At 42.9% G+C, this 25,821-nt stretch overlaps 1 protein-coding gene across 2 annotated transcripts in view; it reads left to right on the top strand.

The window, feature by feature from the left end:
- NOTCH2 (notch receptor 2) overlaps nucleotides 1-25,821 on the top strand; it is a 169,002-nt gene that overhangs the window by 80,548 nt on the left and 62,633 nt on the right. For both annotated transcript variants that reach the window (XM_056119102.1, XM_056119029.1), the window contains exons 3-5: nucleotides 2,687-2,946; nucleotides 4,905-5,240; nucleotides 15,028-15,150. In XM_056119102.1, coding sequence (XP_055975077.1) covers nucleotides 2,687-2,946; nucleotides 4,905-5,240; nucleotides 15,028-15,150 — 719 coding nt within the window. The remainder of the gene's footprint in view (nucleotides 1-2,686; nucleotides 2,947-4,904; nucleotides 5,241-15,027; nucleotides 15,151-25,821) is intronic.

Below are 25,821 nucleotides of genomic sequence, written 5' to 3'. Positions count from 1 at the left end.
GATTCTAGTCTGTTTCCTGTTGTTTATTTCTGTTTTCTTGGGAATCTTGCATCTTTATTATACTAAGTTACGATGCAGAAATTTAAATAAGTTGCATTCTCTTAGCAGATGTCACAGGGTAGTATTGCAGAGGAAGTAGTGATGAAATACTCTAAAAGAAAAGCTGGGCAAAGCCCACCCAGGTTTAAAAGTTGGCCATTATTTACAAACGAATAGTTCCCATATTGGAGAGTCCGGAGTCATCCTCTCGGCCTAATGCCCAGAGGAGATCTCTGTGAATGAGGATTGTCTTTGCAGTTTCCAACATCATTCGTAACAGATTTCTTGAATCAATTGCAAGTGCTTTTAATAATCTAGCTTAGGGTTAATTTTAGCTGTGCTACATTGGTGGTTTGGTTTCCCCTCCTCCCATTCAAAAAGAAAACAAGCAGAAAATAACCTCGTCCATTATCAAATCAAGCTGTGATTTGAATAGAGTACATTTTCCTTGGCCGAGTACAAGGAGAAAGAATACTTTTCATTTGCAAAAGTTTTACATATTTATAAAGCTTTTTCACATACTTGATTTCGTTCAATATTTGTAACAATTATATGGTTTCAGTAGGCTGATGACCTACTTAAAATGTGAGAAAACCAGTAGTGAGGTTGAGTACCTTGTCCAAGGTCACCAGGAATCCAAGCGGGCTTCTGGCCATAGGAAGAGCGGCCTGTCTCCTCCCTGGGCAGAGATCTGGTCTTTGGTTTTAATGCTGTGCTTCTTCCTCTCTGTCCCTTCATCTGTAGGTTTATAAAGATATTCAGCACTCTGGCCACTTCTCCCTCTGCCTTGATGTGCAGCTCTGGGAAGGGTCAGGAGGCCTTGGCCATTTACATCATTGCCATGATAGTTCCTAATGCTTTTTCCTCTTTCTGCCTCCTGCGTAATTATCCCGGGCATGTTCTGTCTTAGTTCTTTGATATCTGTCTCTCCTTTTCTTAATAACTGTGACTTCTGAAGACCTCACCTTGTCAGTTAAAGCTAATGCAACATCTTGGGTATTTGGGAATGGCTGATAAATTCAGGCATGAGCAGCACGTGCTTCAAATCTGGGTAATTGGAGAATCAGGGCCCGGTGACTGGGCATCGGAAGGCAAGACAGGACTGCAAAGTAGGTCAGGCTGTCAAGCATGTGCCTCCCATATATGATACACGGAATTCCTGCCACAGCGCCATGTGTCTGGGTGTGGTGCTGGTGTCCCTGGACACTGCTGAGCCACCAGGTCTGAGCACTGTCAGATGGTACCTTGCATCTTCTACGGTCCATTGGGCATGCCCTTATTTTTGGGGAAATAAAAAAGGATGATAGGAGTTGATTTTGAGGAGGAATATTTAATTTGGCTAAAATATGATCTTTGAGGTAATGCTTCAACTGTTTTATAGATTTAGTTTTCTATTGTCTAGAAAGGAAAATGGAAAAATAGATTGAATCAGTTATTTACCGCTAATAAGACAGCTAAACTCATAATCAAAGTTTTTGGGGTTTCGTTTTGTTTGTACCTCACAGTGCTCAGGGCTTACTTCTGGCTCTGTGCTCAGGGATCACTGCTGGTAGTACTCAGGGGATTCAACGGGGTGGCAAGGATTGATCCCCGTCGGTTGTGTGCAAGACCAAATGCCCTACCCATTGTGCTGCTGATTTGGCCTCAGAATCGAAGTCTTCGTATTCTATTGAAACGCTTCTTAGATGTCCAATTTTCATGACCTCTTCTTTGTGACAATGAACCTTTCCCAATTCCTGTACCTCATTTTCCTTGTCTAGCACTGTTCTGGCTATTTGATCATCATCTAGAAGGCACAGTATAGGACACCCGATGGTTATTGGAATCAAAGAGAAGAAACTTCTTTCTCAGTGCTTTCTTGAGAGAAATTGCCCCGTATTGTATACATCTTAAAACTGGAGAGACTGGAATGGTCAGCTCATGCATTTCTAGATTCTACTCCTTTCAAATATTTAGTCAAAATGAGAAAGTTAATGAATTTAAACATTAAATGCCAGCAGTGCTGTAAGGAAAATGCTCTGGTGGCAATTTGCCTTCAAGTAGGGTCATATTGGGGGTCATGGAAGATCCTGGCTTGCCTCTTAGGTGCTCCATCGCCTGCCAGGACGCCAAAGAGCATGGGACATCTTCAGCTTTCTTTCTTTTTTAATTTAATTTTATTTTTATGAAGTCTCGGAGAGCCCGGCAAGCTACCGAGAGTATTCGATATGCCAGACACAGTAACAACAAAGTCTCCAATGGAGACGTTACTGGGCCCGCTCGAGCAAATCGATGATCAACGGGAGGGCCTTTACTTTACTTTACTTTACTTTTATGAAGTTGTTCACAATAACTTCAGGTTTCAAGATTTATAACTTAATGGTTTTCTGTTTGATGTTTGGTGGGTGGGGGGTCACATCTGAAGGTGCTCAGGACTTATTCTTGGCCCTCTGCTCAGGGCTTCCTCTTGGCTCTGTGCTCAGGTCATGCTGGGGGACCAAATGCAGTAATGGGGATTGAACCTGAGTTGGGTATGTGCAAGGCAGACTCCTTACTCGCTGTATTAGCTCTCTGTACTTTTGTTTTGTTTTGCTTTCTAATAGACTGCATCATCTGATATTTGGGCTTATGTCAAGTGTTTTCATGGAATCTTTTTTTTTCCATACAGATGTCCAGAGGGCTTCTTGGGAGAATATTGCCAACACCGAGACCCCTGTGAGAAGAATCGCTGCCAGAATGGTGGGACCTGTGTGCCTCAGGCCATGTTGGGGAAAGCCACATGTAGATGTGCCCTGGGATTCACAGGCGAGAGCTGCCAGTACTCCACTTCCCACCCCTGCTTCATGTCTCGCCCCTGCCTGAATGGAGGCACTTGTCACATGCTTACTCGGGATACCTATGAGTGCACCTGCCAAACTGGTTTTACAGGTAACAGATGAAACTCTGGAGTGCTCTTTCCTAAATTCAGCAGGTACTCTCATATAGCATTGGTGTGCGGCTCTTCACTATTAAGTATCAAACAGTTCTCCTCAATGCCATTTTGAGAATTCTGGCAAGGACGGGGGAAATTGTGCAAATACTCAGAATTCTCTGACTGCTTAAAGTGTTGTTAACATGGGGGGGGGGGGGTCAGCATTTTTTTTTTCTTGTCACCAAAGGTAAACTGTTGATGCTCTTATGGCTTGTTAAAAGCCCCTCTCCCTAGGCACTAGCTTTGTGGCTTTCTGAACTCTGACAGTTCATCTTGCTACTGCACTGCCATGACCTCATCTGTTAAGATTTTTTGTTCTTGAGAAGTCTATTCAGAATAAGGTGCCCACTCTTCCCAGGGAACCTCTGTAGTCCGTTCATGTGTCATTGTCCGAATCATTAGTTGCTGCCTCTCAGTGCCACCGTTTTAGTCCCACCCAACCCTGACGTGCAGGCTTCGCAAACTCAGTCGGCTGAGGTCAAAAGAGGCTCAAAGTAGAAATTTTCCTTATTACTCTTTACTTCCTTAAAAAATCTATCATTGCTTTCATTTGCTTTTCTGTGATAGTCAAATATTTGGATGTCTACAGAGATAGCCAAGTGGAATAGTAACCGATTGGGGGGGTGGGGAGGGTTCTCATAGCTTTAGTTCTAAAGAAAGTTCAGGCTTTTGGGGAAAAAGTTATCTAAGTACTGGTCTCTCTTTCTCTCTCTCTCTCTCTCTCTCTCTCTCTCTCTCTCTCTCTCTCTGTCTCTCTCTCTCTCTCCCTCCCTCCGTCCCTCCCTCCCCCACCCACCCCATTGAAGAATCTACTTTGCTTCCTTGGAGTCCTGGCTTAGGGTCCTGTACAACAGTCTTCCTCTTCTGCTTCTGCTGGTCCTTTCCTGCCTGCGACCCTCTGGAAGAGTTACCTTTCTAGACCCTTATTCTCACAACAGCTTCTCGTTCTTTTCACATGTAAGGAGCCAGAGTTTCTATTTAAGCAATATCTATATTGAGCTATTCAGGCAAATATCTCATTAAGTAATATCTACAGCAAGATTGTTATGTTGGTGTTTTCCAGAAAGCATGCATGTTGTATTTAAAAGAACTAGAAGTGAGATTAACTTGTTTCTATCATCTAAGCTGTCTGTTTAGTAGCCGTATATTGTGGAAAATATCAGTATCCCTCAACTGTTCAGTAAATGTGATTTGAGAGTCTTGTTATGAGGATCTGACCCCTGCCAAGATGACAGGTATATAAAGGAAGGACAGAAGCTTGCGACGTGCATGCGAGTGTGCTGATTGTGTGTGGGTGCTGAGGGAGGCATTACAGATGACTTTAGTGGTGGCGCTGTAGGAGTACAGTGTGGGTAGGACACTTGCCTTGCACGTGGCCGACCCAGGTTCAATCCTCAGCGTCCCATATCATCTCCTGAGCCCACCAGGAGTGATCCCTGAGTGCAGAGCCAGGATTAACCCTGTTTATCGTTGGATGAGCCCCCCCAAACCACCACCACAACAAAAAGAATAGAGTAGTCAAGATAACTGGGAGTATAGAAGGGGGCTGGAGGAAGGAAGATGACATTCTGCAGGGAGGAGCAACTAATGCAGACACGAAGTTGTGGGACAGTTGGTGCTCCAGGCCCTTTTGTGCTGTAGGAATGGATGGGAACTTGTGGACCTATCGAACCTTTGGTCCCCCCTCACGTACTCTGCTAGCCTTTGTGTCTTCACTGAGGGCTCTGGACAGTGTCTAGATCAGATGATTCAAGAGGAGTCTGACTTGGGCTTGCTGTCAAATGTAAAGGGCCTCTGTTCAAGCCCGGCCAGATGTCCCGGAGTCGTCGTGGGTAGGTCGGTAGAGGCGGAGTGTTAAGGAGAGGGAGGACTTCCTTTCTGTGCCCACCACTGAGCTCTGTTCCCCTCTCTTTAGGTAAGCTGTGCCAATGGACTGATGCCTGCCTGTCTCATCCCTGCGCAAATGGCAGTACCTGTACCACCATGGCCAACCAGTTCTCCTGCAAATGCCCGGCGGGCTTCACAGGGCAGAAATGTGACATTGACATCAACGAGTGTGAAGTTCCAGGACAGTGCCTGCACGGTGGCACTTGCCTCAACCTGCCGGGTTCCTACCAGTGCCAGTGCCCCCAGGGCTTCACCGGCCAGAACTGTGACCGGCCCTACGTGCCCTGCGCGCCCTCCCCCTGTGTGAATGGGGGCACCTGCCAGCAGACGGGTGACTTCACTTTTGAATGCAACTGCCTTCCAGGTACGGGGTCTCTCTGGAGTCCCGGGAGTGTGGGATTGTGCATCTCCATCCAGAAATAAGCAGGCGGGTGTGGCTCGGTTCCTGTTCAGGAAATACTCTTCCCAGCAGGAAAAAGGGGAAGTGAGGATTTGGGTGCTGCTGAGAGAGGAGTTTTATGGGCCCACTTTGGTTCATAAACTGGGCAGGGGGGTAATTGAACATGTCAGGGTTTATGATGATGAGTGACGAGGAAATTGTTTACTGTCCTTTTTATAGAAACAGTGAGAAACAAGGAGAACAACTCTGGGAAAAGACAGACGAGTCTGTGGGATGGACAGGGGGCGTGATAAGGATTGAACATTGGAAAATACATAGTGCAATTTGAAAACTACCTTATTATTTGTTTCTCAGTAAGTCTTTTTGGTTTGGGGCCCCCTCAGTGGTGCTCAGGTGATCTCCTGGCTTGGTTCTTGAGGGTGGCACCTGGTGGGACTCCAGATCACTGGGCAGGTCCAGGGATCGAGCTTGCGACCTGGGCTCCAACCCTTTGCATCATCTTCCTGGCTTAAAAAAAAGAGTGCCTTAAATTAATAGTAATAGGTGATCAGCTTTTCCATATACATCTATTCTCCTCTGTTAGGAGTTGCTTGTTTCTTTATCCACCTAAATGGACTCATCTGCCCCTTTGCGATTTTTACCCCTGTGTTTATGGCCTTTGGAACTCTTGTGTTTGTGCCTTTTCTGTCCTGGACGGTAACCCTGCCACAAATCGAAGCTTGAACATTTTGGAGATTATTATGTATGATACATGGCCCCAGAGTGAATAGAGGAAGAACGTAGGAGCCTCTGACCCAGTGTTCGGCAGAGATGGAGGAAGGAGTAGGCCAGGCCAGACTCCTCCAGACGTGATGGGTAGACTGGAAACGGAGAATTTTGATTGGGAACAGAACACAAGCAGCTGAGACAGATGAATTACTAAGCAACAAAGATTCCGTTTTTATACAAATATCCCCAGTCCAAAAAAACAAAGGAAGAAAAACTGGAGGGGGTGGGAGTGGGGAATAATGTGCCAAGCAAGCGGAAATGCTTCAAAAAGAAGTTGTTCTCCTATTTCGGAGCGAAAAATGTAGATGCTAGAGTTGGGAGTATGGTTCACATAGAATAGGACTGAACGTTTTGTCTTTTAAGAACTAAAGGTCATATATTGGTCCTTTGCGTCACACCATATGGCAGCTTACTCATTTTGTTCAGTAAAAATTTTTCGGTGACCAGTTATGTTCTAGGTACTGTGTTATGGGCTTGGGATATAGAGAATATATAGAGATACAGATAGATATAGATATAGACAATACAGCATAATAGGAAACTTGGACAATTAACCACAAGTCACACAAGAACGAGTTATTTCATTGTATTGCTTTCAGTTTCTCTTTCAATGAAGAGTATTTTGTGTCATCATTCTAGATACTAAACTGTTTTTTTTTTTTTGCTTTTTGGGTCACACCCAGCGATGCACAGGGGTTACTCCTGGCTCTGCACTCAGGAATTACCCCCGGGGTGCTCAGGGGACCATATGGGATGGTGGGAATCGAACCCGGGTTGGCCGCATGCAAGGCAAATGCCCTCCCTGCTGTGCTGTTGCTCGGGCTCCAATACGGAACATTTTTATTAACTTAATACTTATTATCATTCACAGTGTCTTGCTAAAGGGCCAACTAAGGATATTTCTTCCCCCTTTCATTTGGTTTTTTAAGGGTTAAAGAAGGAAGCAGAAATGAGAGGAATTTAATTTTGCAAATATTCTACTAGTCTACATGGCTAGTAAGTGAACTTAATGTGATTTATTGTTGAAGGCCAAATGTGCTTTTCAGTGTTAAGAAAATTGCTTCTAATAATTGCCATAACAAGGGTTGATTTGGCAGTGAGATACTGGCCGGAAGTTAGAAGTCAATAAAGGAAGTTTTCAGCTAGGAGAGAGCGATTATTCACTCCCATAGTCTCCGCATTGTTATCCTCCAGCCACGATAAGAACCTTAGGGAATTCTGAGAGTGTGTCCAGGAAAGGATCTGTCAAACCAGAATAGTATCTCCTCCTTGAGAAAGGAAATAACCAGGGATTCCACATCTGAGAGGCTGCCAGAGTTGGTGGGAAGGAGGAAAGAGATCTTGGCTCTCTCTCCACTCTGCTTATAGTTCAAAGCAAGAAATTTATATCCTCACTGATGACGTGTGTGTGAGTGGGGGTGGGGTGGTGCAGAAGAGAGGGAAAATATTTGGCCATGAAAAAGACTAACTTTTATTGCTTTTTATGTATCAGGCAAGGTGCCAACTACTTCTACGTTCATTAGCTCCAATACACAAGAACCTAGGGAAGAGGTAATAGTTGTTGAATTGTCCCAGGTGAAATGACTCGGGTTTGGAGATAGTCAGTGATGTACTCCATGCTACATACTGACATGTGATTAGGCCGAGTGCCCAAACCCAGGCAAGTTATTTCTGCTCTGCTTCATGCATCTTTTTTTTTTTTTTACCTCATTCTTCACTGTTCTACTGCTCCTGACGGGTGCTTTGGAAATGTGTGCAGCTCTGGGTTCAGTGCTCTGAGGTATTTGACTTTTTTGGTTTTTAAATTGGGTTCACATTGAAAGACAAAAAATATACTCCTAATTCTAATTTAATTATGATCAAATAGTATTTAATGTGTGCCAACCTATATATGGCATCATGCTGACATTTATAGTTAATTAGACCAGTTCTTGCCTTTTGGGGTTCCATGATCTAAAGCAGATGTTGACATCCACTTTAACAATATATAGAAGAAAATTAAGAAATAATTCAAAACAACAGATGATGGAGTAACACTGTGAATACGTAGCATTTAGAAAATTTGTAATGTTTTGTGACTATTGGTTTTATGTCCCAAGTGGATTTGGGAAAGTATTCATTTTATTTTCACATAGGGAAAATGTACCTGGTTCAAGATGTTCTTCTAGAAAGCTCTTTTCATTACCCAGTACCATTGTCCTTGCTTCTCCCTCCACTGCTTTCCACAGCAGAGGAGATCCTTAAACTAATAATCACTACCTCACCCTTAATTGAAGGGCATCATTATTTCAGTTCCAAAAACGGGAAATCGAGTCAGTAGGAAACAGTGGCATGTTAAGGAAGATATTGTGTAACTTCCAAATGGCTGCTTCTTGCACTGTTTTTATAGTCTTAATCGAGGTCTACCCCAATCATCCTGTCCCCTTGTAATCACCCTTGTCCCCTCTTAATTACCGATTCTGGTCTGTTTTTCCTTTTCTTTTTCTGTAACACTTACCATCTCCTTACTATATAATTTGCACTATATAATTTACTTCATGATGTCTATTGTTTATTGTCTGCCTTTTCCAAATTCTGCTGCCTCTTGCCTCTTCCCCTCTCTAGAGTGTAAGTTGGAATATTTCTTTTTGCTTCATAACGTCCCAAGCACCTAAATCAGTGCCAGGTACATCAGAGATACACAGCTAGAATTCACTGCTGGAGTTTCATATTATGCCACAATAGAGGATGTAGCTCTGATATCTCCTTGAATTTCATTTGATTTCATTTTCATGTGTATGCTCTGAGACCAACTGATAAGAATGTCTTTTTCAACTTTGAAAGTCGGTGAACCTCGCATAAGTTAGTGATTATATTCAGATGGGTCTGCTATAATTCTTTCCAGATGGTGCTGTTATAGTTCTTTTCCTCCAAAGGGCACTTTAGTAACTGAGTTAATTGTAGTGTTATTGTAAGGCTTATGAGGAGGGAAATGAACACTTCAAAAATGACTCCTCCTGTGTGACAAAGAAAGATGTTTCCATAGAGGGAAGGAAAAGAGTATCTTCGGAGGTGACCTCACAGAGCTAAGCCAGAAAACCATGCAGCATCTCCTTGCACTGACGGCTGTCAGGAATCCAGCCCCTTTATAAGCTTCAGCAGATCCAGAAGGAGGGACGCTCAGCTCGACATCAGAACGGAAAGTGCTGTGCTCGTGGGATCCCGATATTGTGGGGTTAGGGCCAAGTAGTTGTGAGAGAATGAGCTAGACTGATTTTTTTTTTTTTTTGGTCTGTGATATTTTAATGGAGTAAGGCAGTCCTCCAAACAGGGGGAGGTTTAGAATCAACTGGGACAGGCTGTGCCTTGTGAGTTCACAGTTGAATTCAACAGTCCTCGGTGTCTCTCTGTTTCTTTCTCTCCCACACGTCTTATTTCTTGATCATTTTAAAAAAGACTCTGTCACCTGAGCCATTTTGCTTTATTGTTTTGGTGGCCGCCTTGGAGTTGATTCTCTGCAGCCAGGACAGCCCTGCAGTGACAGGCCCGAGGAGGCGCTGCTGCTTAGCTTGTGGGCAGCAGGGTGACCTGGGCTGCCCCAGGCAGTGCTTGGGGGCACCACTTGGTGCTGGGCTTCAGACCGGTTGGTCTCATACCAGGCATGTGTCTTAATCCTTGTATTATCTCTCCACCCCCATATTTTGTTTGTCCAGAGGCTCTGTGGTGCAGGGGCTTGAACGCAAGGGCCTTGCACATGCTAGCCTGGGTACTCGAACCCTTGAGCTGTCTCCGAGGTTCCCCTTGATTATTTTATGTATTTCTTTTAGCTCCCCAGAAGGCTGTTTGATCTGTCCCCGCTAAACAATGAAGGTTTATTTCTTGCAGTCTGCCTCTGCATTTCACATGCTGATTGTAGATAATCTCTCTATTAGCACTGTAGCACTGTCCTCCCATTGTTCGATTTGCTCGAGCAGGCACCAGTAACGTCTCCATTGTGAGACTTGTTGTTACTGTGTTGGGCATATTGAATACGTCACGGGGAGCTTGCCAGGCTCTGCCGTGCGGGTGGGCTGCTCTCGGTATCTCTCCAGCCCATCTCTCTATTAATTTTAATCTCTCTTAATTAAAATTTATTTTAATTAATATTAAGAAAGTTTAATTAAAAGTGAACCTTAAGCTTTTGTATCTCCTGCTGTGGTTAAGCTTAAGAACTTAGAAATTTTCTCTTGCATTTTCATAGGCAGGGACACGTCGTGTTATCTCACACATCGTGCTAATGGTGTCCCTTCAGGTCCTGGAGCAGATGCAGAAATGATCAGCTCGCTTTCCTGGGTGCATCGTTTTTGAGTCTTGGACTAGGGACCCAAGTCCAGTTTCCTTGGTGTTCCTGCAAGTCTTGGCTCTTCTTCCACGCAGGAAAGGGTCACCCGTGCTGTCTCCTCCATGGTCTTTCACCTTTCCCATCCCTCCATTGCTTTTTTTGCATAAGGAATTAGGGCCAGACCAATAGTACAGTGGAACATTCCTGAATGCAGAGCCAGTGCTGACCCCTGAGCATTGCTGGGTGTAGCCTCAAACAAACAGAAGAATCCAAACAAGTAAATAAGGAATTAATCTATTACTTTTCACAGGCATCTGTACTTCTAAAATTTCTTCAGAATCCCCTACTTGGAGAAGCATGTGTTGCTGGAATAATGTGCATGAGAAGCCATTATTGATAGCACAGTAAACCAGAGAATAATCTTAATAAATTTGTTAATAGGATAGTTCAAAAATGCATTAAAGGAAAAAATTCCACTCTCCCCTTTGAATAGTGTCTACTCTCATGAGGACGCTTAAATACTCTCTCACGTCTTGGGGCCAGAGAGAGGGTACAGCAAGTAAGGTGCTTGCCCTGCTTGCGCCCAACCCGGGTTCGATCCCCGGCATCCCATATGGTTCCCTGAGTGCCGCCAGGAGTAATTCCTGAGTGCAGAGCCAGGAGCACTCCTGAGCATTTCCAGGTGTGGGCCCCAGACATACAAAATCACGAAGATTCCCAAGGCCTTTTGGCAATCTCTATTCCTCTAGCACAGCAGATACCAAATAGATGATTTGTTCATTATCCCCACGGGATACACCTAACTTTCCCTCTTGAGCAGTGCCCGACACAAAACTGGGACCAGTCAATGGACCGGAGGTGATAGGGAAAAAGAATATCCACAGCCTGAAGTTTTGTAATGTTCTGAATTTCTTTTTACCGATTTCCTCATTTCTCCAGCTTGTTAGAAAGTGAAATGAGGAGTGTCCAGGGAGGCTCCCAGAGCAGCGGGCCAGTGACGGGTAGGGGTGAGTGGTGGTAGGGACTGAGGCCCTGCACAGGGAGGCCCATGAGCTCACCTGAGCTCACTCACAGGATGGGGGATGTGTGCCAAGAAAACCAGCCGGACAAAAAAAGGCCACTTAGCCTTTGTGGCAAGATCCTTCCCAGAAGGGGTGTGTGGGTGGGAGTTGGCCTCAAAGTTGGCCTAGACTGTTTTCTGCTTTTCTCTAGTTCCGGGTATCCCTGTTCTTTCTTTCTTTCTTTCTTTCTTTCTTTCTTTCTTTCTTTCTTTCTTTCTTTCTTTCTTTCTCTTTCCTTCCTCCTTCCTTCCTTCCTCCCTCCCTCCCTCCCTCCCTCATTCCCTCCCTCCCTCCTTCCTTCCTTCCTTCCTTCCTTCCTTCCTTCCTTCCTTCCTCTCTGTCTGTCTCTTCCTCTAACTCTCTCTCTCTGTCTCTTCCTCTAACTCTCTGTCTCTTCCTCTAACTCTCTCTCTCTGTCTCTTCCTCTAACTCTCTCTCTCTCTGTCTCTTCCTCTCTCTCTCTCTCTCTCTCTCTCTCTCTCTCTCTGTCTCTTCCTCTAAGTACACAGAACCTTTTCCTCAATACTTACAGCCTGGCCTGAGAGAACTCTGCTTTCTCATTTCTCTGTCTCTGTCTCACTCTGTCTCTGTCTGTCTGTCTCTGGTGTGTGTGTGTGTGTGTGTGTGTGTGTGTGTGTGGTGTGTGTGTGTGTGTGTGTGTATCCTCTCTTGAGAGAAGCTATTCTCTGTGTGGAATGGCAAATTCAAGCGAGTCCTTTCTGCTCCACACCCTCACTGTCGTAATTTATCAGTTGCGTGGCCCCTGGTTTTATAGCTGCACAGTCTGAAAATGTTCCTTCTAAGTTTAATTCCTCTCCTTTTAGCCTTTTAAGGACATGGCTTGGCTTCGACACAGACTCCTTTCCGTGCAGTCATGTGAGCACTCTGCAAATCCGCTGCACCCATCCCACCCACCGGTCTGGACACTCGTCTGTTTTCCTTTCCCCTAAAACCTTAAAATATATTTTAAAGAAATGATTGCGCTGTAACTTATTCATGTAAGCCCTGAGGCCATCCCCTCCCCCCACCTCTTGAGTAGACTTTTTCTTAAAAGAATTTGTTGGCTATTTCCAAAATAGACTTCTGTATCTCTATTTTTAAAGCATAAATCCTGTCTTAACTTTGGATGAAAACTGATTTGGCTGAACTTTTCTCAGCCATGGGAACTTTTATCTTAAGGTCAGTTTTTCAGATGACCAAAAGAGAATCCTGGGTTCCCTGGGTTCGGTCCTCCTGAAAACCGGGTAGAGATTCTGGTTCAACGCCTACTCCAGCTACCGTCAGTGCAAAATTAGACAGCTCAGTCAGTTGCTCGGTGCAGCCTAAAAGAATTATAGTATATAATCTCTAAGGGACATTGTGATCTTTATTGATATAATACTAGCTAAGATGTATAAAAATATTCACCAGGCACTATTTTCAGTTCTTCCCATTAATTTAGCAACTCTATTGGGATAAAATTTGCATGCAACATGATTCGCTCCTTTAAAGAATGTAATTCAGTAGTTTAATACATTTTAAATCCTCATTTCACATATTAGCTTTTTGGAAGCTGCACCTTTAAGTGCACCGTAAAACTATATTATAACTAAGCCAACTTTTGCAGTTTTGCAAGAGGCTAATTAGTAAAATCAAGAGTTCAGTTCCTGTGGCATATTTTGGTTATAGAAACAGCACCGGACATAGAAGGGCCCAAGGATTCTAATATTAAACAATTTATATTTATTCATTCATTCGCTTATTAATTCATTTTCCAACCTGCTTACTTAAGGGTTGTGGGGTGTTGAGCTTTTCCTAGCCCCGTCAGGGAAAAGGAAGCCCCGGAGAGCTTGTGCTTCTGTCCAGGCGGCGATCACATTCACACTCGCGTAGGCAGGGGGGAATTTCTGTCTTTCTCAGCTGTTACTTAGTGAATCATCTGCTTGGATGAACTCTGAATAACAAATACCTAGAGAACTAGATTTCTTGTCTATAAAACTAACAGTTATTTCCATCTGCTATGAAGCAATTTCTTTTTTTCTCTGGGTAGTGTTTTGGCCAAGTGGTGACTTCTAGTGACTTGTGTGGCATTTCGAGAAACCAGTTCTATTCTTGTGTAGCAGAGCAGTTACGAAATACCACAGTAGCGTCTGGTAAGGGATGAATTCAGCAGGTAAGGTTGATGTCTGTCTCACCCACCAGACTGTAAATGCCATAACAAGCAGGGACCCTTTCTTCTTTACTTGTTATTCTATACCGAGTGCTTACTGCAAGACTCAAAGAAGCATTCTGAGTGTGAGAGAGGACATTCAGGGATTTTTAATTTAATTTAATTTTATGTTGGTTTTGGGGTCATACCTGGTGGTGCTTAGGGCTTAATCCTAGCCCCCTGCTCAGAGACCTCTCCTGGATTGCTCGGGGCACAATATGAGGTGCCAGGGATCGAACCCAGGTTGCGAGCAGGGCATTTGTCCAGGAAACTTAGGGATGTTTTAAAAGGACAAGTACTTAGTCTTACTATATTTCAAAAAGGGAATTATTCTTGTGAATAGTCTCTTATTTTAAAGTTTAAAGGTATTGGGGCAGCAGAGAGAGTCCAGTGGCAAAGGCCATGCCTGCAGCTGACCTGGGTTGGATCCTGTCACCCCATGTGGTCCCCTGAGCACAGCTGGGCGTGACTCTCAAGAAAAAAAAAGCAACCAAAAGTAGAAGGCACTTCTGATGTAATAGTTAAGAGTCTGGATGAATATCAAGGAGAAAAAATTTGGTATGTAAATGACAGAGAAACACGCTGCAGACAAGTTAGGTTGAAGTTTGGTATGTTCCTTTCATTTTTTCATCAAAGGGAAAATCCAGAGGCAGGAAACAATGTTCTCAGTGTGGAGAGAAAAGAGCACACCGAATCTTCTAAAGGGCCGGGAATTTAATTAGCACTACACCACCCATTTCAGATAGCTTGTAATATTTGAATTGCACCTGATTTATGTTGTGGCGCTTACAGCCAGAAAGGCAGGCCAGGCAGGTGGGTTCAGCTTCATTTCACAGGCGAGGAAGTGACTCCTGGTTGGTTACTTACCGTATGTTGAGTAGTTTGTCAGTGGGGAGGTTAGAACGGGACCCATCTCTTCTGTGCTTACCTTGGATATTTTTCCAATGCCTCCCTCTCCATGCCTAATTCTGGAGGCCTCCTTGGGAACTTACCCTGAGAAAAAACATAAAAGGAATTTAAATTGAATTAGGTAATCTTTTATCTGTTTTTTTTCCCATTAATCGAGCATGAAACTAGGGAAAATCCTTTAAAATAAAACAAAACAAAACAAAAACCCATCTAATGAATAGCTCCTCTGAGCAGATGTCTATCTTCACTGGGACTCTACTCCATGGACACTTTGACATGCTTGTGAGGTAACTCTAAAGGCATGTCATTGGCAGAGTGAGTCACTTTTACTGTCTGATTTTGCTTGAGGGCAGAGAAGCCAGAATATTGGGGGATTGTTTGGACGGTGAGTCCTAGATTGACCAGTTGCTGGCTGACTACTGAGCCAAAATAGTGAAGCAGTTCTGTACCGTTGACCATGCTAGCGGGGGTAGAGCTCACTTGTGCGCAAGAATTTCTCAGTTTCTTGGCTTCTTCTCTTGCCAGGTTTTGAAGGAACCACCTGTGAGCGGAATATCGATGACTGCCCGAACCACAAGTGTCAGAATGGGGGCGTCTGTGTAGACGGGGTCAACACTTACAACTGCCGCTGCCCGCCTCAGTGGACAGGTAAGAAGTCAGCGGGGCCAGTAACCAAGGCAGACAGGCTGTTATTGAAGTGGACGCCTTTTCCCAGTGATTCGATTGATGCTTGGAACCGGTCTGTGTACTGAGCAAGAGTCTGCAAAATTACTACTTGTAATACTGAGCCCATGTACTCTCCTCAGGAAAGAGAAATATTTTGGCAATTATTTATTGAGTGCTACATACTAGGAAGATCTTAGAGAAGTACTGTTATGAATAGACTCTGAGAGTTAATCAAAGATGTTACTCAAATCATCTTTTTCCAACTAAGTAAAAAAGTTGCAAAATAAGTTAAACACCACTAAGAGTTTAGGGCTTTCTTTTTGATCACAGAGAGAAATTCATCTCATCTTTTTGTTGTTTGTCCAGGGGTTAGAAGATACTTGATAACTTTTTTATGACCCCATCTACATTTATATTTTCTTTTTATATATTCTTTTTTGCAGCATAGAATAGAAATACGTTTTTCTACCTCTGATCTTATGTTAGTCTTGCTTAATTTTTGTAGCCTCTTAAAATTTTCTGATAGGCAGGGGTTTTTTTTTTTCAGTAATTTTGGAACGCTGTCATTTTATACAATTCCTGCATATGGCTGTCTTTTTCTGTATCTATCTAACTGAAAGTAGAGATTGGCTTTCATAAAAATCAGGTCTTTTAGAGAGAAATGATATAACTTAATATGGTAGCCCCAGGTAAATTAATTTTATTAGAAAGAAGCTGCACACCAGTGATGAGCTGTGTCCAGCAAAGACGTTTTGATGCTGGGTCGCAGCTGTAATTACCTGGGCTTCTTTAGAAACTCCAACTTGCTTTCTCTTATTTGTAACAACCAATTATTTAGAGTACTCCTTAGTCCTGTAGCTTATGACTAGAAAATTAAAAAGGTATAAAATTTCAACAATGTGATTTCATGGAGGGGTATCCATTTCCGTTTTTATTACCCAAACGGCCCTTTTTAATGCTTTCCCACTGGGTTTCCTTAGAATTGGACTTTCCCTAGAATTTCTTCTTGGAGTCTTGATCCTAGAATGTTCCTCCCAACTCACCGCTGTCTTCTCTCGCGCTTGTTCCTCTGGTAGGTTTTGCAAAGGCTCTTTTCTCAATTGAAAATAATTGCCGTGAAGTCAGTCACGTGACAGACAGTACCTGGAGAGATTCGAATTGTTCTCTTTTTAATAGTCCTGTGATACTTGAATCAGGATGAGAAACTCGCTAGGAACTTGACTCCGCTCTAAGCTGCCTTCTGCCTGTGAGAAGGCGGCTCTGGGTACTGCTCCGTGAACATGAAATAACATTGTGATTTTGCTTGGATGCCGCACCAGGTCGCCTGTTTTCCTGTTAGTTAGGAAGGCCTGCTTTGGGAAGAAATTTTCCCAGTAAAAGTATTTCTTTTCCTAGGATGTTTAAGAAATACCCGTGCTTTGGTTTTTGTTCAGTTTCTTTGTCCGTGTGTGTGTGTGTTCACAGAATCAGTAAGTCTGTGGACCCTCTCCCGCCACGTGCATTCCGTGGCCATGAGCCTCCCCACCCTGGCCTGCAGTCGCCACCAATAGACACACAAGGAGGGAACAGGGCCACCAGACTGGATGGCGATCAGTTGCAGTTCCAGTCTCGTCTCCCTCTGCCTCCTTCCAGTCTCAGTCACTCTCGTAGTCCTCCTCTCCCCCACGCTAGCCTCCCAGTGCTCTGTCTTGCAGCCGTGGTCTAGAGCCCAACCCCCAAGCACTGGGGGTAGTAACTACCCCTAGGTCAGGTAGCACAACCAACGTATGTAAAGCCCTTCCCTTCCTTCAGGGGAAGCTCTTCTAAGACAAAGATCCCCCCCCCCCCAGGAGATGCGCTCATGGGCGGAATTTTGTCTAGGGGCGCATTTCTCCTTTCCTTAGTCCAACAACCATTTAAACGTTCATCTTAATTCTACTTCTTAATAATATTAGTCGTTTTGTATGGACACAGTAAAAGATACATTGAGCTTATAGAGTGGTTCTCTTGAGGACATCTCACTATAGATCCCAGACTACAGTGCTCGGACCAGATGAGCCCTTCCTAACCCTAAGCAGGTTCCTTGTCCTGTTGTTTCTCTTTAGATCATGGCAGAATCTGTCCATGACCATGCTCTTATAGTTAAGTATTATGGCTCTTAGCCTGTCCTGTTTCCACGCCAGGGTAGCTCACAGCTTGCCTTGGTCCATCCAGTCCTTTTGTTGGGACCCTGCTTTTGGGATGCTAGGAGCTAAGCACAACGGAGACTTAAGTTGAGTAAATATGACAGAGGCCCAGAAGTTTTTTGGGGTCAGTTAACTCCCAAGTTACAAAGTCATAGCATAACTGTCTTCCTGTGTCTATACAAAAAGGACATTGCTATAAAGTAAACTATGAACATAAAAGAAAAGAGAAGAGCGAATTTCACTTAGAAACACAAATCCAGAGATCTCTGAAGAGCTTGAGTTTACAAGTCCCTGCTTAGAGGAGATGAGTGATAAGTAAGTAGAGAAAGCAGAGCACAAGAAGTTAAAGCTGAACGTGGAGGAAATGGGAGGGCCTCGGGAGCACTGTGATGGTATTACTCGGTAAACCTAAGCTCCTGGTGGCAGAGGAGGAAGCACAAACCAGTACTATCCTGTGCATGTGCTCTTGTCTTTTCTAGACAGAAAGGCACTGGTGATCAATAAGATCAGTGTCGTGATCTTTTTTTTGTCAGCCACTTAAAGAGATCTCCAGTCTTCTGTTGCCACATTTTTCCTTTCTCTGGCTCTGAAGCCAGTTGCTTGGTTTCTAGTGTGAGCCTGGGGTTTTGCTCTCTCCGTCATCAGCAGGCTAAGGGCTCGGGTCCCTCCCTCGTCCCTCGTTCTGCGAAGTCCTTCCGGCACCCACTCTTCTCCTGCTTCTCCCGTCTTGCTCCAGCACGAAGAACTGCTTCCAGATCTCTGTATTCACCATATCCTGTGTTTCGTCTCCCGTGTCTCGCTCATCTTGCTTTCACTGTAGAGCTCTCCCTTCTGTTCCTTTCTCTATTGCCCTTCCCATGCTTTGCCTGCCTGGCTCAGGTCAAAGTGCTAATCTCGCATTAATACGGGCATTATTATGTATTTGATGTCAGTGAGCTGCTGAGTTATGGGCTGGTTGAACTGCTGACACCAATTACTAGAGCTCTTTACCAGTCTTTGTTCTCAGTCGTGTCGAGCAGAGCGGTCCCCTGCTCATGCCCCATCCGAAGTTGAGATGAACGGGGAGAAAATCGGGGGTCGTAGGGTTTCTTTCATGTTGATGTAGGACTTAGAAACTACGATTAGAATTATTCTGTTGTACATAAAAGAGGCTAAGAATTTGGCAGCGAGTGTTTATTAGCATCCAGATACTGTGCTAATTATTAGGTTGTATTTTGTGTAATCTTTGTGATAACTATATTAAGGTTAGGGTTCATTAAACATCCTTAATACAGATGGGGATACATATTCATGAGGGTTAAGCAACTGGTTCAAGGTGTGTGATGGTTTGCGGTGTGACTTCTTGACGTCAAATCTTGGCTGAAACTGCCTTATTTTTCTTTATACAAATCGCTTATATGCATATTTTCAATTTTACTTTTTAATAATTTTGGGTCTTTAGATTTAAAATTTTATGCTTAGTTTTGTTATCCCAAGATATGGTGATTTATTATTGTTATTTTTTTAAGTAAATTCCTTTTATCAAATCACCATGAGATGTACCATTGCAAAGATGTTCATGAGTGGGTTTCAGTCATACAGTGTTCCCACACCCTTTCCTCCACCTGTCTGCATTTCCCACCACCAGTGTCCCCGGCTTCTCTCCTGCCCCCCCACAAGAAAGCTGTGAACTATCTGAAAAGGATTTGATGGGATTCTGTAATTCTAATGACCAAGTATTAGTTAAAAAGTTAAAAAAAAATAAAGGTGGGGCAAAGAGATACTACAGCACTTGGGTGTTTACCTTGCACACAGCCAACCTGCTTTCAATCCTGGGTGTCCCACGTGGCTTCCCAAGCCCATTGGGAGTAATTTCTGAGCACTAAGCCAGGAGTAAGCCCTGAGTAACCAGGTGTAGCAAGAACATAAACCAAAACCAAACCATCATAAAACCAGAAATAAATAAAAATTTGGGAATTTACTATTTTTGTCTTTCTCTCCTTTCCTCCTTCTATCCTTCCCTCAGTCCCTCACTTTGCCCCTCCCTTCCTCCCTCCCTCCTTCCCTCTCTCCCTCCCTTCCTCTCTTCCTCCCTCCCTCTCTTCCTCCCTCCCTCTCTTCTTCCCTTCCTCCCTTCCTCCCTTTGTTTCTCCCTCCTTCCTGCCTGTGCCAGATACTAAACCCAAAGAATGCACTATACCAGTGAATTATACCCCCAGCCACTAATTCATTTTTCTTTCTTTTCTGAGTGATGTGGGGTGTGGGGTCATCCCCAGTGCTCCAGGAACCCTAACTGGGGCCAGCCATGCCCAAGGCAAATGCCTTAACTCCTGTATTGTATCTTCAGCCCATTTTTCCTATGTTTAAAGTGACTACCAAAAAATTTAAATTTATCTTTGTGCCTCTTGTGATATTTCTATTGAACATTTCTTTAGATGCAAAGGGGTCCTATAAGTAACCCCCACGTGGCTGCCTTGTAATTCTTTCTAATGCTAGGGTGGACTTGGAGCCATCCATAGAGAGACCATGTGTTGGCTTTATTTTTAATTTTTGTTTCTGGATCACACCTGGCAGTGCTCAGGGTTTACTCCTGGCTCTGCACTGAGGGATACTTCTGGTGGAATTTGGGGTCCCAGGGGTTGAACCTGGGCTAGCTAGTGCTTTACCTGCTTACTGTCTCTCTAGCCGCTGGCTTTATTAAATGAAATTATGTTGGCTTTTTCCTGATACGGTTTCCACATCAGATACAAAGAGAACTGTGTTTTATTCAACTTGTGAGCCTTTTTAACTTGATTTGATTGATTCTGCCCTCAATAGTTAATGTTCTTTGGGACTAGCTGTTGCCCATGTGGAAGAAAGAAATTGGTGTTGGAGGTTATGAAAATGGTTTAATTTTTAATAGAATCTTGTTATAGAGAAACGTCTGAGTAGTTGGATGTTGCTTTAGGAAATGGTAGTATACCAAGGGATTTGATGAAGTCCTGATAAGCAGAAATCCTTAATGCAGAATAATTGGCCCCAGGCCATCAAGAAAAAGGTTCTGCTCTGACAGATATCCACATAAGGAAAAAGAAAGTTGTAAAAGAATGCCCGTGCTATTTAAAGTGTATAGATTAATGTGCTCATATATATATAGAGAGAGAGAGAGAGAGAGAGAGGGAGAGAGAGAGAGAGAGGGAGGGAGAGAGGGAGAGAGAGAGAGATCTCAGATTTTCTCTTGTAGAGCTTCATTTCCTTCAGAATTGATGTTGACTCTAAACTCAATGCACACATTCCTCTCTGTAAGCTTTTGGTTTGGGTTCACTTCTGGGGCAAACGTGATTTATTTTCCCGTGCTTGTTATTAACCCAGAAATGTAATTTTAACTTGAGCTTGGAGTGGTGCTTTGGGATTCTCAGTAGACGTGAACAATGGAAGTTAGGTGGACACGAGTCAATTAAATCCAAACCACATTTTCTCTCAGCTCTCCTATAAAACATGATGAACCCAAAGAGTAGGTTAAGTTTTTCTTTGCTGTTGGTTGCTCCAAGTTCAGCAAAACTTTTGGCACAAAGCAGTGAGGACACACTGTCCGAGATGGTGTATGAGTCCCTCGTGTCTGGAATGGCAAGATTTTGTTTTTCAGCTCTCTGCCCCATTTCCATCTACCTTGGTGACGAGCTACTTTCTAGTATGAGGCTTCTCTCACAACTGCTTAACTGTTGTTGCATTTTAATTTTTAAGCACCATAAGAAAGGAGGTTTTGGGTTGAGAATGGAACTAATTATATCTGGGACTGCAAAAGAATTCTCATTGCATTTTGAATGGGTAAATGGGAAAATAGTTCTTTTCATTTCAATTTCTCTGCTCCACACTTGATTGTTAGGTCTTGAAAATATGCCTGTTTTCTGAAATTCTGCTTGCCCACTTCATTTTCCATAATTTAACTATTGGTCATACCCCTGGAGAGTTGAAGTATCCTTATCCCAGGGTCTCAGAGCTGGTTATTGGCTGTGTTGGTCGGTACAGGAATGAGGGATTAATATACCGCATATGACCCACAAAATGCAGGAGGTGAGACAAGGGACTCTTCCCTGGCCTCCTGTGACTGGTGTGAGGCTTCTGTAACATTCCAGGCAAGATGCAGTTTCACTGTGTCTTTCCCAAGTTCCCACAAAATGGTTGTAAGAAACTTTAATAATGTGTATTTTCTAGACAAATATGCCCAGTATGCTCTGCTAGGTACTATAAAAGACACAAAGGAAATGAAAACATCTATTACTATGTTTAGGAATGGCCAAATTCACTGTGAAGAAATTAAAAAGTCTATCCATAACCGCAAATAGGGAAAAGGAAGTGTAATTGAAGGATTCGAGAAGCTTGGAGAGGAATTGGGGAATTTTTAAGCGTTCAGTTAGGTGAGTGGAGACGATGGAAAAGATCATTTTTTGTTTGGAATCTGAGTAACAGAGGGATTTGGGGCTACTGACAGATGGAGAAATAGGCTAGAGATAGTAATGAGCTCAAGGGGAGTTTTCCACATGAAAAATATTGAGCAGTGGAATGCTGAAAATAAAAATAGAGAAAGGGATCAGAGACTTGGATTTTAGGTGTTGTTCTTGGTGGTGGTGGAACTGGATCAAGTGTTCAAAATCAAGCATGCGAGTGGGAAGAGCAGAGGGTTTGGGTTTGAGAAATGTCTACACTCAAGAAAAACGAATGAGGAAAGGATTCGAAGAAGGACTGTGGGGAAATAGGGTGTGTAGATTTGGGAAGGGAGCTCTGCTATTGGAGTGTCCCCAAGTCAGGGGGACGCACCTTAAGACGGAACTCTGGTCTCCATACTTTGTGTCCCTCTTGTACCTGTAATATATTTCTACTCTTGCTAATTTATATGCTTAGCTTGGCTAGTTTCAGACTCTCAGCCTCTGGAAGAGGAGAATTGGTTTTTATTTATTTTGGCACTCTATTAATTTTAACAATGATGATTACTGAATGAATCACAAACAGAAGACCCATAAGAATAACAACTGTGACAGAGTTCATCAGAATTTTTGTGGTCATTAGAAATCATCCAACATGTAGTTTCAATAAAAAGGAAAGAAGGCAGCCAGATTTAAGGGGTTAAAATAATAGGTCAAGCCTTGCTGAAAGGAACTGGTTAGTGAACTAGATCGCTTAGGAAATTTTCTCGTCCAAGCTTCACTGGTGGTGAAATGATTGTTGGAATGGGAAAGGAATGAGTTAGGGCATTAAAGTTAGAGAGGGAAGTACCAAATTTGAGATACTAGAGTTGGAACAATGAGAGACTTATGAGATACAAGATGAGTCTGTCTGAGATATGCATGGGTCGGGGAGTCTCTTGAGTGGAGAAAAGTGGGAACTTCTGTTTATATGATCAGATTTATCCTCAGCCTTGACGTTGGTTTCATGGTGATGGGAAAACACTGTGTGAGAAAAACATGAACTGTGTACTTAATTCAAGGATGGCATTGGTTCATGAGGATAACATACCAAAGTGGGGTTATTTAAATGATAACGTTTAGATTTAAAAAAAATTTAATGGAATATGTATAAGTTTTATTTGGATATATTAAAAATGTGTCTAATAATTTTTCTGTAAAATCATGAATGGGTAACTATTTGAAAAAGTGATATACTTTTCATCATGCAACTATGATGAAAAAGTAAATAAACTTTTACTACTTCTTTAGATTTTTTATTTATGCCTTAGATATTTCGATATCTATTTTAGATTTAAATATTAACACTAAAATGATAAACCTAAAATTAATATTATATTTAATACGATAGTATTGTTAGACTTAAAAATCTTTGCATTTTCTTTCACATTTTTGATATTTGCAATATTTTATAATCCAGTTTATAATATTTCAGATTTAATTACTTGTGCAGCTTGTTTTAACAGTATATTTATAGCATAACCTTTTAATTCCAGAGTTCTTAGTTGTTTTTTTTTTTAATTTATTGAATCCCTATGGGATAGTTACAAAAGTTGTTTTTTTTTTAAATTTATTGAATCACTATGGGAATAGTTACAAAGCTTTCAGGTTTAAGTCTCAGTCATGCAAATATCAAGCACATTTCCCTTCACCAGTACTTATTTTTCACCACGAAGAACCCCAATAAACCCCCCTTCCCAACCCTCCCAATGCCTGTGAGGCAGATGAATTCTAGTTAACACTCTATCTACTTTGATTAGATTCGTTGTTTCGACAAAAGATGCACCATTATTAGAGTTTACACCCCCAAATCAGACCTGCTGAAAAGGCATTGTGAAATAATTTGTTTTCTACAGCTGGTCACAAGAATCAAATGATGTTGCATGGCCGCAATAGCGGTCGCGTGATTTTGGATTTCTGGTATTTTACTTATTAAGCCTGGAAGTATTTCTGCTGAGAGTCAGATAATTATAAGATTGGTTTCTGTGCTCTGGAGCCATGGCTGTGCCGGAGAGCCACTTGTCGGGGGCAACTTGTGACCTCAGTAGGGCGTGAAGGACGAGCTGGGAATGCCCCCCTTCCCATGAGGTTTCAGTCGCCCCATCACGACCGGCTCATACCTGGTTCTCCACAAAGCTCCCAAGCGGCTGCCATCTTTCTTTCCAGAGGGAAAAAGGCGGAACAGAGTTCTTAGTTTTGATTTATTTTTTCAGTCAAGAAATAAATCTCTTAAGTAATCTCCCCCTCCCTGAAATGGTGGAGGTTGGCATGTTCTTAGCACTCTTAAGATAGTTTTTTAAAAGTCACTTTTGATTTATTTGCCTTTATACAAAAATGGCAGCTTGCCCAGATACTGAATTCTTGCATCACATACTAATTGTATGAAATTCTTAGACATTGTCCTTTGACTTGCCCAATGTCAGACTGGTCTATTTCTGTCTCTCTCTGTACCTTACACTGATGCTGGTGTATATGACTTTTCCTACTTCGCCCCTCATAATGCTTTTTTTTTAAAAAAAGCCCTTTAGATCTGTAGACTTGGATCCGTTACCAACTCAGAAAGTATTTCTATTTGCATTCTTATTTTGTGTCCCAAACACCCATGATCTTTACCATAGTTCACCTTTCCTTCCCTGCAGTCAAAATCTCTCTTTTCATATTTAATTCTGATTTATTTTGTCCTTTGCAATTTGAGAGTTTCCTAAGTCTTTCCTTCATAATACGGATGTATTTTTTTCATTGTAAGTTTTGTTCTTTGTCGATTATATTCTTGATTACTATATGATATTTTCCAGCCGAGCTGGGTTCGATTCCTCCGCCCCTCTCGGAATGCCTGGTAAGCTACCGAGAGTATCTCGCCCACATGGCAAAGCCTGGCAAGCTACCCGCGACGTATTCAATGTGCCAAACACAGTAACAAGCCTCACAATGGAGATGTTACTGGCCCTGCTCAAGCAAATTGATGAACAACGGGAGGACAGTATTACCGTGCATTTTCCATCTGATTTTATTTGAGCCATTTGTTTTATATTGTAATATTCACTCATCTAAGTTCTTTTGGTTTCCATCTGCCTCTTAGCCTACCTTCTTTCATGAGTCTGCTGTCCCATTTAAGTTTTCACTTCTTTGTAAGAGTCTCTGTGTCTAACTTTACTTGAGAATACATAATCAGTTTTTTTCCTGAAATGTACCACTTTCTGAAAGTGAACGTTTTTCACAAGTATGTGCTCCATCTGTGTCTTAAGGAGTACATCGCCAGTCTTATTTGCAGAATGTCTTAACAGGTCCCATGTATATATTTTCGTTTTACTTATTGTGCTCATGGCCGTCACTTGTCTTTCAAGAAGGGCGCTTGATTCTCTTTGGAACCTTTGTTGAAGTTCGCTTTCCTCCCAGCGAAGTGGGGCTGGGGTGGGGGCTCTTTGTGTAAACTGGTTTCATCGGGCAGGAGCCCCAGGAGGTGGGAGGCGAGCCAGAGTGTGGGCCTCTTCAGAGGGGACTGGAGCTTGGCACCATCTTCCTCTTTGTGTGGGGAAGTCTCTGTGCCGGAGGTCAGCTTTTTGAAAACCCAGTGCTCGCACAGAATCCATTGCGCTCTCTCTTTCTGCTGATTCGGCCTGGATGCGTTTTGGTGCTGCTGCATCCGGAATTTGCCCTGAATTCCCTTTGCTATGAGGCAGCTGGCGCCCAGAGGCTCCCTGGTGCTTTGAATTGATGTTGACCTGGAGGTGAGGTGGAGTTCAGTCCAAGCACACCTCGACAGTGGAGTGGGCTTTCAGAAATACAAGCTGGGTCTGTTGTGTCTTTGCTTCAAGTACTTCCAGTGGGTTTTTTTGGTCGTTTGAGAAATTTTCAAGCCTATCCATATATATAATTCCCTTTCCAGTCATCTCTCCCCTAATGATGACTGAGCAAAGAACACCAGTTTTTTCCCATTGCTCTAAATTAGGTTCGTTCTCTCTTTTATTCAAATGTAAACACACACACGCACACACACACACACGCACATCTGAAGTATTCCTCACAGCACCCCGTTTCTTTAGAGACACTCTTATACAACCTGGTTT

This window comes from Sorex fumeus, unplaced genomic scaffold (genome assembly GCF_029834395.1).
Source record: "Sorex fumeus unplaced genomic scaffold, SorFum_2.1 ptg000001l, whole genome shotgun sequence".
Lineage (NCBI taxonomy): Eukaryota > Metazoa > Chordata > Mammalia > Eulipotyphla > Soricidae > Sorex > Sorex fumeus.
This window is presented reverse-complemented; position numbering and strand designations above follow the sequence as displayed.